The sequence below is a fragment of the Poecilia mexicana genome, unplaced genomic scaffold (genome assembly GCF_051168715.1).
Source record: "Poecilia mexicana isolate PSO_F unplaced genomic scaffold, ASM5116871v1 scaffold_18, whole genome shotgun sequence".
Classification (NCBI taxonomy): Eukaryota; Metazoa; Chordata; class Actinopteri; order Cyprinodontiformes; family Poeciliidae; genus Poecilia; species Poecilia mexicana.
In genome coordinates, this window is record NW_028263387.1 from 24,915,597 (window position 1) to 24,932,595 (window position 16,999).

Below are 16,999 nucleotides of genomic sequence, written 5' to 3' on the forward strand. Positions count from 1 at the left end.
CAAAGACCCATAAATTAGGTCAGCTAAACTTTAAAAGGTTAAAGGCTAAATTCTTCAAAATGTCTCTGTGTGAGATTATCCCGATATAAAATACACGTATTTTAAAGTTTTTTACAATTTGGCTTGGGATTTTAATAAGTAATAAGAGATAAAACACAATAAACCTGGGAAAAAGTTCTGATGCGTAATTTGTTGTCTCCATCTGTTTGACTGTGGTTGATGTTTTCATAGCAGCTGCAGTTTGTTTTCTCCTGGAATCCAATGGGGAATAAACCTCTCTGAACACAGCTGTGGTTGATTAGTTAATTTAAACTCCTGCTCTGAACACAGCTGTGGTTGATTAGTTCATTTAAACTCCTGCTCTGAACACAGCTGTGGTTGATTAGTTGATTTAAACTCCTGCTCTGAACACAGCTGTGGTTGATTAGTTCATTTAAACTCCTGCTCTGAACACAGCTGTGGTTGATTAGTTCATTTAAACTCCTGCTCTGAACACAGCTGTGGTTGATTAGTTCATTTAAACTCCTGCTCTGAACACAGCTGTGGTTGATTAGTTCATTTAAACTCCTGCTCTGAACACAGCTGTGGTTGATTAGTTCATTTAAACTCCTGCTCTGAACACAGCTGTGGTTGATTAGTTAATTTAAACTCCTGCTCTGATCGTTATTTTGGAACCGAAACGCACAGAACTGCGCAACACCTTGTTGAAACAATAATTACTGAGATTATTATTGTTGTTGGGTCAATAAGTTGAAAACGTTTTGTTGATTTTTGTTGTTCTTTAATAAAGTTAGGAACATTTTGATAAACCAATCAGAGGAGGACGTCCTGGCGGTCAGTTTCTCACCTAAAGCCGAGATCGACATGTTGCACCGCTGCTCTAGTAGAGCACGAACCGTTCAGAAACAATATGAAAAAAGCTATTTATTAACTGATTAAGTCGTGTTTTAGATTATTCTTGTAAAACTAATCCGTCACGGCTGATTAGCGGGCGAACTCACTGCTGCACAGTGAACCCGTTGATGCTTTACTGCAGACAGCCGCTCCTTCTCTTGCAGGTACTGCGTACCCCCGCTAAATCTTTTAGGGGTACGCAGTACCCTACTGTACCCGCCTACTTTCACCCCTGGGGATAAAACATGGAGCACTGCAACGTAAGATGAACAACCTTTTCCCCTCCACTCAGTTTTTCAAACATATGTCGGGGTTAGCAGGCTGTGTTCAGCTCAAAGAGCTTCCTTGTTCCCTCCCACTCTGCTTTGCAGACGTCATGATGGGTGGGACCATTCACACAGCAGCAACCTGATGTTTACACGTAAACTGAAACTAGTTCCTATTCCAAAGAAATGAAACTCAAAGTCGTTACTGAGAGCTGAAATGGAGAAGAGAAGAGTTCAGATGGATAAAATCTCCTGTTCCATTTGTTTGGAAATACTGAAGGATCCGGTGACTATTCCCTGTGGACACAGTTACTGTATGAACTGTGTTAAACACCACTGGGATGGAGAAGATCAGAGGAGAAAATACAGCTGCCCTCAATGCAGGAAAGAGTTCAAACCGAGGCCTGAACTGGAGAAAAACATCACATTAGCAAAGTTGGTGATAGATCTAAAGAAGACTAAGCGCAAAACCCTTCCACCTGTTGACTGGTTTGTTGGACCTGAAGATGTGGCCTGTGACGTCTGCACTGGGAGGAAGAGGAAAGCTGTCAAGTCCTGTTTATCATGTCCAGCTTCTTACTGTAAGAGTCACCTCCAACCTCATTATGATGCTCCACCGTTAAAGAAGCACAAGCTGGTGAATCCCTCCAAGAACCTCCAGCAGAACATCTGCTCTCGTCATGATGAGGTGATGAAGATCTTCTGTCGTACTGATCAGCAGTGTATCTGTTATCTTTGCACTATGGATGAACATAAAGGCCATGAAACAGTCCTTGTTGCAACAGATGTGACTGAGAAGCAGAAGAAGCTCCAGGAGAGTCGACAACAAATCCATCAGAGAATCCAGGACCAAGAGGAAGATGTGAAGCTGCTTCAACAGGAGGTGGAGGCCATCAATGTCTCTGCTGATAAAGCAGTGGAGGACAGTGAGAAGATCTTCACTGAGCTGATCCGTCTCCTCCAGGAAAGAAGCTCTGAGGTGAAGCAGCAGATCAGATCCCAGCAGGAAACTGAAGTGAGTCGAGTCAAAGATGTTCAGGAGAAGCTGGAGCAGGAGATCACTGAGCTGAAGAGGAAAGACGCTGAGCTGGAGCAGCTCTCACACACAGAGGATCACACCCAGTTTCTCCTCAACGACCCCTCACTGCCAGCACTCAGGGAGTCGACACACTCATCCAGCATCAACATCCGTCCTCTGAGACACTTTGAGGACGTGACAGCAGCTGTGGCAGAGCTCAGGGACAAACTACAGGACGTCCTGAGAGACACATGGACAATCATTGAACTGAAGGTCACTGAGGTGGATGTTTTACTGCCTGGACTTAAGACCAGAGATGGATTCTTAAAATATTCACAAAAAATCACTCTGGATCCAAACACAGCACACAGAAATGTGTTACTATCTAAGAGAAACAGAAAAGTAACTAGAACAAACCAACAACAGTCTTATCCTGATCATCCAGACAGATTCACTGGACGTAGTCAGGCCCTCAGTACAGAGAGTCTGACTGGACGTTGTTACTGGGAGGTGAGCAGCAGGGTAGGAGAAATATATGTAGCCGTTTCATACAAGAACATCAGCAAAACAGGAGGATTTGGATTCAATGATAAATCTTGGTCATTGCGCTGTGACACACAAGGTTACATATTTTGTCATAACAACATTTTAACTCCAGTACCAGGTCCAGTTTCCTCCAGAATAGGAGTGTACCTGGACCACAGAGCAGGTATTCTGTCTTTCTACAGCGTCTCTGAAACCATGACTCTCCTCCACAGGGTCCAGACCAGATTCACTCAGCCTCTGTATGCTGGGATTTGGCTTTTAGGTGATAAATCATCTGCTAAATTTATGAAACTGAAATAGTTTGCAGTTTATTTTGTCTCCATCATTGTCCAGAGATCAGGTGTCTCTATGGAGCTACTAAGTCGTTCAGTTTGTTTTGTTGATGTTGGAGTTTTCTTGGGTGCTGCCCCAACATGTTTCTGTTCAGCCATGGAGGCTGTCACTGATTTTGATTCACCTGAACTCATTTGATTCATAGTTATAGTTTTGTCAGATCAAATGATGTTGTTCAATTCAGGGGTGGGTTGGGGTTAAAATTCAGTCCAAACGTGATTCCTTTATTTATTTGCAGTATAAAAACATCAGAAGTGGCCAGAAATTAAGTAAATTTACTTGAGCACTGTACGTACGTATACTTTTTGAGAATTTCTACTTTACTATAGTCCTTCTGTTTTTTTTAGTCATTTCAAGTCATTTCAAGCTGATGTTATATTGCTTTTCATTACTTTGTTATATTTATAGATTTCTACCAAATAAATGTTGCTAAATTGCTTTGTACAAAGGTTGTCTACTGTTTCTATATGCTTATCCAGGAGGAGTGAATGGATTTAGTATAAATACACAATTATGAGATAAAATAGATAATACATGAAAATACTTCTGGAAATCCTTTATCCAATCCAGCAGTGAATTTCAGGCCTTTCAGGTCATTTACTGTCAGAATAATTGTTTGGAATCAGAGTCAAGAGTTCAGTCATTTATTGCAGAAACATGTTTGTAATTCAAACACCTGTAAACACAGTGAACAGCCAACATGGCCCTCATTCACACAGAAACACAATGTGCAAACATTAACCAGCAAACACACTTCACATGGAAAAATAAACTATCTTTGGGCATAAATAAGAGTATAAACAGGAAGCGTTTATCCGTAGCTGCCGTCTGGAGGTCTGTAGAGTTTGGGGAAAGTGAGGAGCTGAACGCTGCTGAAGGCGAACTTCCTGGTGCCGATGTTCTTCTGGACGTTCTCCGTCCTGCAGCCGTCCCTGCACACATATGGAAACACAGATCAGCAATCAGGCGACAACATCCTGTATAAAACACATCCTCCTCTGGTGGAGATAAGATTTTACTTTGACTAGACCTATGGTCCTACAAGAACAGAGGCGACCTGCACATACAGTCTGTAGGCTACAATAAAACACACAAAAAATGTTACCAAGTATTTTTGATCTAATACACGTAAAGCAAGACAAAACTAAAGTTATAAGGAACTTTGCAACAATTTACAGGAGCTTGTTTAAAGTCAATAATTCATTAATATTGATGAAAAATAACTAGATCCACTGGCAGATTATTTCACTTATAATATGGGAAAAATGTTATGAGTGAATTTATTTGCCAATGGAACAAAACAAGCTCATATTTATCACTTATAAGTTATTTATATGTAATTTTTCTCTCTTTTTTTAAGTGCAGTGAGACATTTGCTCCCGAAACTGGATGAAAAATACTTGGTAAAATTTTATTTTTGCAGTGTTGAAATTCAATTTGGCCACTTGGTGGCAGCAAAACTCAACATAAAAAACGAAGCTGTCAGAAATAAAACGATAACCAAGCGTCGATAAATTAACAGGCAGAGATGAGGAAACGTAGGAAAAGATTTGGACAAGTCAGAAGCTGAATCTTAACAAATAAACATCAGATTAAACTGAAAAATCAGTAAATTATTGTACTAAAAACTCAAACATTTTTGCTTTTTTTAAAACAAAATCAAACTGACTGATGTTTGTACTGTAAATCATCAGGATGGTAATAAGTTGAAGCTGATTGTTTCTCCATCTCTCCTAAAACAGACATCGTCTTTTTCATCTATGGATAAATCAATAAGTTTGGACTCGTTGACGTTCTCCCAATGTGGACAAACCTGGGAGAACATTATCATCCCTGCTTCCCAGTGCTCTCAGTCTTGTTTACTGGTACTTTGCCAGCAGGATCACCAAGCTGAATATGAGCCAGAGAACCAGGAGGTGAGAGGTCACCAGGAGGAAGGCCACTGGGTAAAAGTGTCTTCTGGAATGAAAGCACATCTGGATCCAGGGGCTCTGGAGGCCAGAGGGACACTCTGCCGGGTCAAACCCAGAGACAGAGAACCCGGAGTGGGCATAGCAGCCCAGCATCTGCCCTGTTTCTTTGAAACAGGGTGGACACTTTAGAAGCTGCTAAACGGTGTAATTTTGTGAAGATTACTTACCATTCACATTCTGTGTCCCGTCACCGAAGCCCTGCAGTTCTGGACAGAGTTCTGAGATCTCAGGGAGTCATCCGCTTTAGTCAGCGCTAACCAATCGGAACACGTCTTACATCGCTCGTCCTTAAGCCCCGCCCAGAATGTTCATGTAAGCTTCCCCAAAGCAAATAAAGTTGTATAAGCAAGAAAACGAATTCAACCAAAAACTTAGAAAAAGTTTCAACCAAAAAAAAAGCGACTCAACCAAAAAAAAGTTTCAACCAAAAAAAAAAGTTTCAACCAAAAAAAAAGAGACTCAACCAAAAAAAAAAGTTTCAACCAAAAAAAAAGAGACTCAACCAAAAACAAAAAAAAGTTTAAAAAAAGAACTTAGTGATTTTTGCTTTGACATGATTTTTTTTTTGATTGAATAATTGTGAAACAAAACTAACTCCATAGAACTGCTGCTGGCTGAGTGTGTGCTGCTCTCTGAGGATCGAACACTGCTCCAGCGTCACAGACATCGCCGTGCGATCCTTCGCGCTCTTACAGCTCGTCAGCCGCACGCCGTTTACTTTACGACACACCTGCACGCAAAGAAACATGGAGAAGATTATCAGTAACTCAACCTTCATCCGTCTCTGAGGCTGTTTTTGAACCTGATAGTTGGGTAGACTCAGTTCTACTGGGGAACAAAGTGGCAACATTTGCTACATTTTTAGTTGCTGCAGTTTTTCTCACTGTAAACCAACCAAACCAGTTGAAAAACCAGTTCCCCTCCTCACCTGTGGGGGCGCTGCAGCAAGAATCACTGAAGGAAACGACACAAAAACCTCTGAAGAAAACAATGAGCGCAACTTCCTTCTTAGCAAAACGTAAACAGAAATGGAGCAAAGTTGGAGAGTAAAAACTCGATTGTTGTTTTGGAAATCTTCTGATTATTTTTTTATTTTAAATTGTTTTTTAAAATGTCACAAACGTTTTTACTTACAATAAGGCTTTAATTGGTTAAAAAAACAAGGAATTTATTAAACAGAGACAAAATCAACTGGTAGTTTATGTGAATAAAATCACAGGGAGAACTGTTTGGATTTGTTTTCCTTCAGTCTTTAATTCCAGTTTAAAGTAGAATAAATGTGACTGAGTAACTCTGGAACCTCTGAGTTTGAATATCAGTAAACAACAACATCATCTGCATGGAAGTGGGAACATTTTGACCCATATTGTGAATTTAAATAGTGAAAAGTGTTGGCACCAATACTGAGCCCTGAGGGACAACATTTGTGAAATTTTGAAAAACAAATTAAAATAAAAAAATAATCAGAAGATTTCCAAAACAACAATCGAGTTTTTACTCTCCAACTTTGCTCCATTTTTGTTTACCCTAATTATATCCAAAGTTATTTCTTGTGAAAATATTAGGAATCCAGCTCTCGTTTTTGGTTCTGGTTCTGACAGCAGAACATCCACCTCAGTTATTACCTGTTCGATGTTTGTCCATGTGTCTCTCAGGACGTCCTGTAGTTTGTCCCTGAGCTCTGACACAGCTGCTGTCACGTCCTCAAAGTGTCTCAGAGGACGGATGTTGATGCTGGATGAGTGTGTCGACTCCCTGAGTGCTGGCAGTGAGGGGTAGTTGAGGAGAAACTGGGTGTGATCCTCTGTGTCTGAGAGCTGCTCCAGCTCAGCGTCTTTCCTCTTCAGCTCAGTGATCTCCTGCTCCAGCTTCTCCTGAACATCTTTGACTCGACTCACTTCAGTTTCCTGCTGGGATCTGATCTGCTGCTTCACCTCAGAGCTTCTTTCCTGGAGGAGACGGATCAGCTCAGTGAAGATCTTCTCACTGTCCTCCACTGCTTTATCAGCAGAGACATTGATGGCCTCCACCTCCTGTTGAAGCAGCTTCACATCTTTCTCTTGGTCCTGGATTCTCTGATGGATTTGTTGTCGACTCTCCTGGAGCTTCTTCTGCTTCTCAGCTCTTTCTGCTGCAACAGGGACTGTTTCATGGCCTTTATGTTCATCCATAGTGCAGAGATAACAGATACACTGTTGATCAGTACGACAGAAGATCTTCATCACCTCATTATGACGAGAGCAGATGTTCTGCTGAAGTTTAGCAGACACTTCAACAAGTTTATGTTTTTTAAAAGTGGAAGATTCATAGTGATGTTTAATATGATTCTCACAATAAGAAACTAAACAAACCAGGCAGGACTTAGCAGCTTTCATCTTCCTCCCAGTGCAGACATCACAGGCCACATCTTCAGGTCCAGCATAGCAGTGATCAGCTGCAGCAGCTTGGAGTCCAGTCTTCTTCAGATCCTCCATTAAATCTGCTAACATGATGTTTTTCTCCAGTCCAGGCCTCGGTTTGAACTCCTTCCTGCATTGAGGGCAGCTGTATTTTCCCCTCTGATCGTCTCCATCCCAGAAATCTTTAATGCAGTTCATACAGTAGCTGTGTCCACAGGGAATCGTCACCGGATCCTTCAGTAGATCCAAACAAACGGAGCAGGAGATTTTATCCATCAGAGATCCACTCTGAGCCATTTTCCCTTTCAATAACAGCAACTGTGTGAGTTTCTGTCTTGGAGGTTTAATCAGTTTGAACTTTGATCTCAACTTGTAAAGCCACACCTGAAACAAAACCCTTAACAACTATGAACGTGACCTTTGAACCTACAGCCCCACTTCTGACTTAAGTCAATATCAGGCAGCCATTACTGTTATTCATTTATCAGTTGATTATCTTGTTCCCAGTCAACAAGACAATCTGTTTCCAGATCTGCAGTCTTTATTTGTGCAAACATTCAGCTATTGTATCAGGAAAGCTGCTTCACTGCTATAATTCACAGCTGAACACTTAAAGCTGACTGTCAGATATACAGAAAGGGAGTTGGGTTCACCTCAACTCCTTTGGCAGTGATTTTTTTTAGACTTTTCTGAATCATCAAGTTTTCCTCAAAGTTCAACACAAACTAAAAACTGCATCAAAGTGCTTTACAAGAACATTAACATAAATTGATAAAAACAGCGTATCAAGCACTACTTCAACTAAATGCCAGTGAATAAAAATGAGTTTTTAAAAACGATTTAAAATGATCCAGGCTGTGGCCAGATCTTATGTGGAAAGGTAAATTGTTCCACAGAATAGGAGGAGCTACAGAAAAAGCCAGATCTCCTTTCTCTCCTGACATAAACAGAAATGCTGCAAATTACAATTCAGCCCAGAAAAGCATTAGAAAAACGATCAAAATGTTTATTACATCATTTTTCCATCACTCATCTATACATGGATTTGATCAACAACATTTGATCTGACAGACCAACAAATGTCGATGTAATGAGGTGGTGAATAAAAGTCTTTAGATCAGACACAAGAAGAGGCAGCAAACAAACAAATACAACAAGACGGCATTTCCATGGCTGTACATCCCCTGATTAACTCATCAGTGAGGTTCCAGAGGCTCAGTGAAGATTTTCAGGAGTTTTGATGATCTGCAGAAATCCATACTTTGTCAAACTGTTTTAATATTTTATATTAAATATTTCTTAGATTACATGTGTTTTTCTTGTCACTTTTCCCTTTTTATAGAAAAAAGCAAAGGAAGAAGCAAATGACAGACAAATCCAGAAAACTGGCACATCTTAGAGATGAATGGGACAGAAGTTAACATTTGAGAAAAATATCCGCCTCCAGAAACAAAATCAGCTCCAAAAGTCAAAGCTGCTTGTTTTGCTGAATGTGTATTAAAATCATCAAGTGGTTCTGCTTTCACTCATCAGATTTTCCTTCAACTGACTTTCCAGATAAACTGGATCCTCTGGTAGTTTCTATTTTCAGCCGATGATGATCAGTAATGTTATGATTTCATGCAACCTGCTGCTGAACTGTTCATATGAGCATTTATTCATGAGAGTCACTTCTAAAAGGACGGAAACACTTTGATATGATCAAAACAGGAAATCAAATAGTATATTTAGGGTAGCAAAACATAAATTATGCTGATTTACAATACCATAAAATGATCATTGTTTTGTAGAGTCTTCATCGATAATGATCTTTTAAACTTTTTTAACTTACCTTTGGGAATTACAAATGTTTATTACTGAAATTTTGCAATCTATGAGTGAAAGCTTTGAATAAACAATAAGCAGAGATGAGTCAGGTGTCCAGAAAAGAGAAATTTACTTCTGATGAAATTTCACCAGCCCTTATTCAGCTGTAGGATTATTCTAATCTGACAGACAGAAGATATAAAGTCCAGTGTTTATAAAAAGCCCTGAACATTTTCTGCTTCTGTGTCACTGTGAAAAGTAGTTTTCGAATGATGATGTCATTCACTAAGGGAGAAAAGCTGTTCAAATAAATATGGATCGGTGTAAAAAAGTAATTAATTTGGTTTTTCGTTCATTTTACTCCTCGTTATTTAAATCTGAGTCTCCAGTTGATTCCACTGAAATGATTCAGTTTCTTGACAGTCTCAAGTTTCCTGTGATAAACCAGGATGTTTCTAGGCAACTGGACTTGCCACTAACCATGGAGGAGATTGTTACTGCCAAGGGAAGCATGCAAAGCAATAAAGCTCCTAGACCAGATGGATTCCCTGATCATTTTTTGTTTTAATTCCAGGACAAGCTTTCGACGATAATGCACAGAGAGAGCTTGTAAGATCGGGGATAAATCAGGGGATGTGATTCTCTAATGAGTTACATCCCCTGATGTAACTCATTCTTTCTTCTTTGCAATGTTTTGTTTATTGTGTCATAAACAAACATCAGCTATTGTTCTGGTGTTGAATTTTACTATGAAAATATCCATCTATCTATTTTCTAACACCCTTGACCCTTTGTGGGGTCAGGAGGTCGAGAGGCGGGGTCACCTGGACAGGTTGCCAGTCTGTCACAGGGCAACACAGAGACAGATGGGACACACAACCACACTTATGGACAATTTGGAGTTATGTTTTTGGACTGAGGGAAACTCGAGTTTCCCAGTTTCCCACTGGAGAAACCCAACATGCAAACTCCATGCAGAAAGACCCAGGCCGGGAATTGAACCCAGAACCTTCTTGCTGCTAGGCAACAGCGCTACCAACTGCACCACTGTGCTGCCCCCAATAAAATATTTGATATGTATTATATTTTTGGAATATAGCTATTTCAAACAGGTTGAAATCTGTTAAAATTAAGGCTTTTCATTGACTGAAATCCAGCTGAAAACTTCATTGTAGAGATTTTCCCTTTCAATTGTAAATATCCACCAGAAAAGAAACCTGACAAAATATGAAAGGTATACCTGCTGTGCTCACGGTACAGATTGGTATCAAAACAGCAAATAAGTGACAAGAAAAACCTGAATAAAGACAAAAACACAGGAAAGATCTGCATGAAACAGGCTGGAACATGAACTCTGTCTTTAGTCACTTTGTGCTGCTCTGTTAATTAACCCTTTTAGGACTACAATTATAAAGGTTCGCATGAGCTTATTTTTACATTTTTGTATGCTGCACAGCCATTCTTTGGAGCATTTCAATAACCAATACATCAATACAATCCTTAAATCCAGGTCTTTCACAATTTATATGTTATTAATCTATAACAACAAAATAAAATGCTAAAAACTGAAAAGAAAAATCACAAAAACATCATTCGGTTCATAATTTTTTTCAATAAATTGCAAATATAACAATTTCTTAATTTTCTTTCAACAGTTGTCAATAATAACAAGCTTAGCCTCCTAAAGACCCGCCTCAAAACAGGGAAAGCCTCCTTAAGACCCGCCTCAAAACAGGGAAAGCCTCCTTTAGACCCGCCTCAAAACAGGGTTAGCCTCCTTTAGACCCGCCTCAAAACAGGGTTAGCCTCCTTAAGACCCACCTCAAAACAGGGTTAGCCTCCTTAAGACCCGCCTCAAAACAGGGTTAGCCTCCTTAAGACCCACCTCAAAACAGGGTTAGCCTCCTTAAGACCCGCCTCAAAACAGGGAAAGCCTCCTTTAGACCCGCCTCAAAACAGGGTTAGCCTCCTTAAGACCCACCTCAAAACAGGGTTAGCCTCCTTTAGACCCGCCTCAAAACAGGGTTAGCCTCCTTAAGACCCGCCTCAAAACAGGGAAAGCCTCCTTTAGACCCGCCTCAAAACAGGGTTAGCCTCCTTAAGACCCGCCTCAAAACAGGGAAAGCCTCCTTTAGACCCGCCTCAAAACAGGGTTAGCCTCCTTAAGACCCGCCTCAAAACAGGGTTAGCCTCCTTAAGACCCACCTCAAAACAGGGTTAGCCTCCTTTAGACCCGCCTCAAAACAGGGAAAGCCTCCTTTAGACCCGCCTCAAAACAGGGTTAGCCTCCTTAAGACCCGCCTCAAAACAGGGTTAGCCTCCTTAAGACCCGCCTCAAAACAGGGAAAGCCTCCTTTAGACCCGCCTCAAAACAGGGTTAGCCTCCTTAAGACCCACCTCAAAACAGGGTTAGCCTCCTTAAGACCCGCCTCAAAACAGGGTTAGCCTCCTTAAGACCCGCCTCAAAACAGGGTTAGCCTCCTTAAGACCCGCCTCAAAACAGGGTTAGCCTCCTTAAGACCCGCCTCAAAACAGGGTTAGCCTCCTTAAGACCCGCCTCAAAACAGGGTTAGCCTCCTTAAGACCCGCCTCAAAACAGGGTTAGCCTCCTTAAGACCCGCCTCAAAACAGGGTTAGCCTCCTTAAGACCCGCCTCAAAACAGGGAAAGCCTCCTTTAGACCCACCTCAAAACAGGGTTAGCCTCCTTAAGACCCACCTCAAAACAGGGTTAGCCTCCTTAAGACCCGCCTCAAAACAGGGTTAGCCTCCTTTAGACCCACCTCTAAACAGGGAAAGCCTCCTTTAGACCCGCCTACTACTGCCTGTGCACAGGTATGTGTGGCATTCCTTCACCATAAAGACCCAGACTGTTGGTGCGTTCGCAGTTCAGGGAAGGTGCTGCAGAGAACTTAAAAACAGCAGCAGGTCTCTGTGAGATTTTCTTTAGTCGTTCAGGATTTTGGACTTTTATCTTATTGATGTTTTTTGGTCTGGACACCTTTTAAAAGGTAAGCACTGCTGCTTTTCTCTAACATGAAACTGTCACCATAAACTGTTTCACGGAAGTTTAATTGGTCCTTTTGTGAATATGACGGCAAACTTTGTAGTCAGCTGTTTATAAACTGCTGATCACTTTTCATTTCAATTGTTTTCAAAGTACACATTCACATTTAGCATTTTTTCTCTGTAAACAAGTTAAAAATAACTGCATTTATAGTAATTTTCTGTCCTTGCATCACTGTAATTTGTGTTTCATTCTGTTTTCATATATTTTATATTCTTATCATTCTGTAATCCTCTCAGTTTGCTGCTGTTGTACCAGACTTTATTTCCCCCATGGGACAATAAAGAATATTGTTGAAAACAAATTCTATTTTTATGTATTTGATTGTTTAAAATAAATTATTCTGACAGCCAACCAGATGAAAAAATTGACAAATTCTGCAGATTTTTGATTTAACCACTTTGACTTATTTCATACAAGTACATTAATACATGCCAATGAACAAACATTTAAGTTCACCTTTAAACAAAACGCATTTTATTGCATAAAGATCAATGATAGCATTTGTTTAGTGAATGTTCATTCATTTATAGCCAAGGTTAGATAAAGAACTCTTCCAACATCAACACGTGAAAAGCTCAGGGCTTATTTTAACATCAACAGTATAGGGCTTTTCATTTATTTGGATTCACTAATAATTGGTGCTTAAGACAAGATTTTTTTCTTTCTTTTTTTTTTTTTTTTACAGAATTTGAACCAGATGAAGCTTAATGTTGAGCAGTTCCTCTCTCAGGATGAAGATGGTCTCCCTGCTGCTCCTCATCCTCAGCTCATGTCTCTGTGGTCAGTCTCCATCTTGTCTTTGTGACAGAAAGCTCTCTAGATGGAGCTGAAAGACTCCCATGTTCCAGTTCTCAGTGTGTCTGCTCCTCTCTTTCCCTCTCTGTCTCCTCAGCAGCAACATTTGTAGTGAATGTGACCCAGAGCAGCTATGAGGCAGAGGAGAACCACAGCATCACTCTGGAGTGGACCTTCACCACCAGGACTCAGGGATCCTACAGGGAACTGTTCATCTACTGCAGCTTGTTGGCTCCTCATAAAGAACTAGTTCTTTATCTGGTCCATGAAGGTGATGAGATTCCAGATTCTCAGCATGATCAGTTTTCAGGACGAGTCCAGAGTGACAAAGATGTCCTCAGAGAAGGACGAATCAGACTCCATGTGTCCAGATTGAGGACTGAAGACTCTGGTCTGTATCTGTGTGACGTAAAAACTGAAGATGGATTCGGATCTGGAAGATGTCGACTCAACGTCTCAGGTGAGTTTGAGCTTAATTTCTTAACCTTAAAGCCTAAATGCTGGAAAACAGAAATAAAATTGAGAAAATGAACAGGTGGAGGAATCTAAAACTATCTGATTAATCTAACCATCTGCAGAGGATAATGCAGGGGCGGCCAACTCTGGGCCTGGTGGGCCTCCTGCAACTTTTAGATGTGTCTCTACTTCAACACACCCGAGTCAAATAATGAGGTCATTAGCAGGACTGGAGAACCTGACTGCACTGAGGAGGTGATTCAGCTGTTGGATTCAGGTGTGTTGGACCAGGGAGACATTAAGAGCTGCAGGACACCGGCCCTCTAGGACCAGGACTGCCCAGCCCTGGGACAGTGGGTCTCTGGAGTGTCCCCATCAGGATTATAATGAAAGAAAACTAACAAACTGAAATCCAGTAAACATTTTTGTTAACTGAAATAAATAAAAACTGCAATTAATGGGAAAGAAATAATAACTAAATGGAGCTATATTGAACATTTACAAAACTAAAACATCCTCAAATATAGATGTAAAGTCCTTTGGTTCTCCAACTGAAGCAAATTAGTAAACACTTTTAAAATACTAATTAAAACTAACTGAATTAGACAAAAAGTCATAACAAAATAAAATTGAAGTATAATTAGTTGTCAGCATGTTGTTGGTGAACAAATTGGTCCAAACTTCAAGTTATTTAAAATAAAATCTGTTGTTTCTGTTTCAGGTCCAAACTTTGCTATAATGACGGTTCCTGACAGAAACCTCATCAGTCTGACGCCACAGGAGGAAACCATGAGGAGCGGTGAGTCTGCAGGCCAAACTGATGCTACTGATAATAAACCAGGTTTTAACTTTTTTTTTTTAAAGATATTTTTGTGTTTTCTGAGGTTTTTCTTTTATTTCAGGTTGTCGGTCCAGGATGTTTCTTCTTGTCCCCATTATTCTCTTCATCATTTCTCTGAGTTTATTCTTCTTCTTGTTCTTCTTCAGCTTAACAAAATGCTCCACAATCACAAAGTAAGTCAGAAATAATTAAAATAAATCAGCGCTTCTTTCTTATAATCAGATGATCAGATGATTAATAAAAACTAATAAATCTGTTACAGATTTCAGCAGAACCTCCTAAGTCGGGCCTCTTCCTCTCAGTTTGGATGCTTTGGTCCAGAGCAGAACTGTGATGATGTGGAGAAGAACTCCATCCAGTCTCTCCTTGTGATTCCTGATCAACAGCAGCATCATGGAAACCATGGAGACGGAGCGAGTTTAGTCGATCAGTCTGAGGCGTATCGATGAAACCTGGTGAGTCTCATCAGTGGTCACATGACGATGTCACACCTGCAGGAGATGCTGGAGTAAAACATTGTTTGACTCTGGACTTTTTCTTTTGTTCCCCTGAAGGTTCTTCATAAAGAAGCTCACAGACTCTGCAGGAATCCCACAGACTTTCAGATAAACATGAGAAAATGATCTGGATTTTCTAAAGGAAGAGGAAACACCTGAAGTTTTTCTTTTTTCTGTCTCATGAAGTTGAGTCTGAACACAGATCAAGGTCTGACTGGGAGATTTTCAGTGAATAAGGTCTGACTGAACGCCACAAAAACTGAAGAAATGAGAACAGATTTAAGGAAACGCATCTCAGACCTTCAACCTCTCCAGATGAATGGACAGTGTGAGGAGAAACACCAGGAACGAACTCAGCTGGTCTAGAAACGCTGCAGCAGGGATCAAACCGACCCAGTGAAGAGTGGCTGGTTCTGAGCCTCATGGAGACGTTTGAACATTCTGCATCGTTTGCTGCTCCGCTGGATGTTCTGCTGCTGACTAAAATGTTCTCTTTGTCAAGACATGTGGTCATGAGACAATGAGGCAGACGCAGTGGACCCAGGTTATGGAGAGGAAATATTGGTTTACACAAGAATCCAGGCAGAACAGAGTGAGCAAAGCTAGGAGCTAAGCTCTGGTAGCAACTGGCAGTAAAACAAAAAACTGACAACAAACTTGACGGCAGACAAGACTCCTGTGGACCCAACAAGGAAAGTTTGAAATGTTTCAGATTTCTTTGTTTCATGTTGTCTCTTGTCTGCTGCTCTCAGCTCCTCCTGTAACAAGTCATGACTCAGACGATCAAATGCAACTGGAGAAACCAGTTTATAATAAACTGCACAGTGTGTCTTCACTGTGCAGCCCAGTGAGCTGCTGCAGATATTTGTCTTGGGCAAAAATTTAGCAATGCTTTCTTGTTTTTTTAGGAATAAACTTTTTGATCTTTCCACCTCAAGCTGAAAGATAATGTGTTCAAACCCTCCACAGTTATTGGCATGATATGTAAGGATGTTTAACGGGAGAGAGAGGCTGGTTTGGAACAACCTATGAACATGTTAGTTCTCATTCACATAAATAACACCTTATTGTAGGAACTGTTACCATGGTGACGGACACACCTCTGTTCTCAGCATAGTCCTGTTCTTCTTGGTTTATGAATGTGAGTGGGTTTCCAGACGTGACCTGCTCTAAAGGCTGTGATGCATTCAGGGAGCGTTTGTTCATATCAGTGGGTTTCCAGACGTGACCTGCTCTAAAGGCTGTGATGCATTCAGGGACCGTTTGTTCATATCAGTGGGTTTCCAGACGTGACCTGCTCTAAAGGCTGTGATGCATTCAGGGACCGTTTGTTCATATCAGTGGGTTTCCAGACGTGACCTGCTCTAAAGGCATGATGCATTCAGGGACCGTTTGTTCATATCAGTGGGTTTCCAGACGTGACCTGCTCTAAAGCCTGTGATGCATTCAGGGACCGTTTGTTCATATCAGTGGGTTTCCAGACGTGACCTGCTCTAAAGCCATGATGCATTCAGGGACTGTTTGTTCATATCAGTGGGTTTCCAGACGTGACCTGCTCTAAAGCCTGTGATGCATTCAGGGACCGTTTGTTCATATCAGTGGGTTTCCAGACGTGACCTGCTCTAAAGCCATGATGCATTCAGGGACTGTTTGTTCATATCAGTGGGTTTCTCACAGATCTCTTCATGGACTCAGATGAACTCAGAGCGACTGACGACTCTCACCAGTGATTTTCTGAGGTTTCCTGTCCTGTGAGATGGTGACTTCAGTGTAGGACACAGAACGCTTCACTCCACCTGCACAAACCAAACAGTCATGGTGACAGCTGGACAGGGGTCAAAGTTCAACATTTACCCTCTAAAGCCAGTAAATCACCGATTGTCTGCAGGTGTGTCAGATAAAAGCAGGTCTGCCCTCTGGGACAGCTGCTCCAGGACTCCACTAGGAAACCTGAATAGGTGGAAGGAGACGGAAACTCCACACACAACATTCACATTTTCTTCATGTTCATGGAACTAAATGTAGGTATTAAATGTCTAAATTTGAAAAATAATTTTAACTGATGTAAAAGTCAACACAAAGACAAAGGAAATTCTCACGTTTTCAA

At 40.9% G+C, this 16,999-nt stretch overlaps 3 protein-coding genes and 2 long non-coding RNA genes across 5 annotated transcripts; 3 read left to right on the forward strand and 2 right to left on the reverse strand.

Moving 5' to 3' along the window:
- The first annotated feature begins 439 nt into the window (after window positions 1-439).
- On the forward strand, window positions 440-3,505 carry LOC106913709 (E3 ubiquitin/ISG15 ligase TRIM25-like). Its single transcript, XM_088016212.1, has 2 exons — window positions 440-2,688; window positions 3,296-3,505. Exons 1-2 carry the CDS (start codon window positions 1,378-1,380, stop codon window positions 3,338-3,340), a joined length of 1,356 nt encoding a protein of 451 aa, XP_087872338.1. The 5' UTR covers window positions 440-1,377; the 3' UTR covers window positions 3,341-3,505.
- A 180-nt stretch (window positions 3,506-3,685) lies between these two features.
- LOC148154314 (uncharacterized) lies at window positions 3,686-5,901 on the reverse strand. The gene is made up of 2 exons (XR_015766266.1): window positions 4,871-5,901; window positions 3,686-3,989 (listed from the first exon to the last, which is right to left on the reverse strand). It is a non-coding gene; the product is annotated as an uncharacterized LOC148154314 (long non-coding RNA).
- A 592-nt stretch (window positions 5,902-6,493) lies between these two features.
- LOC148154315 (E3 ubiquitin/ISG15 ligase TRIM25-like) lies at window positions 6,494-7,726 on the reverse strand. The gene has a single exon (XM_088015195.1). It carries the CDS (start codon window positions 7,724-7,726, stop codon window positions 6,494-6,496), a length of 1,233 nt encoding a protein of 410 aa, XP_087871321.1.
- Window positions 7,727-12,983: 5,257 nt separating this feature from the next.
- On the forward strand, window positions 12,984-14,367 carry LOC148154316 (programmed cell death 1 ligand 1-like; the record flags this gene model as incomplete). Its single annotated transcript, XM_088015196.1, has 3 exons — window positions 12,984-13,083; window positions 13,196-13,558; window positions 14,276-14,367. Coding segments are annotated over exons 1-3 (528 nt in total), but the record flags the coding sequence as incomplete, so codon positions are not given.
- An 88-nt stretch (window positions 14,368-14,455) lies between these two features.
- Window positions 14,456-15,829, forward strand: LOC148154317 (uncharacterized). The gene is made up of 3 exons (XR_015766256.1): window positions 14,456-14,568; window positions 14,658-14,850; window positions 14,950-15,829. It is a non-coding gene; the product is annotated as an uncharacterized LOC148154317 (long non-coding RNA).
- Window positions 15,830-16,999: the final 1,170 nt, after the last annotated feature.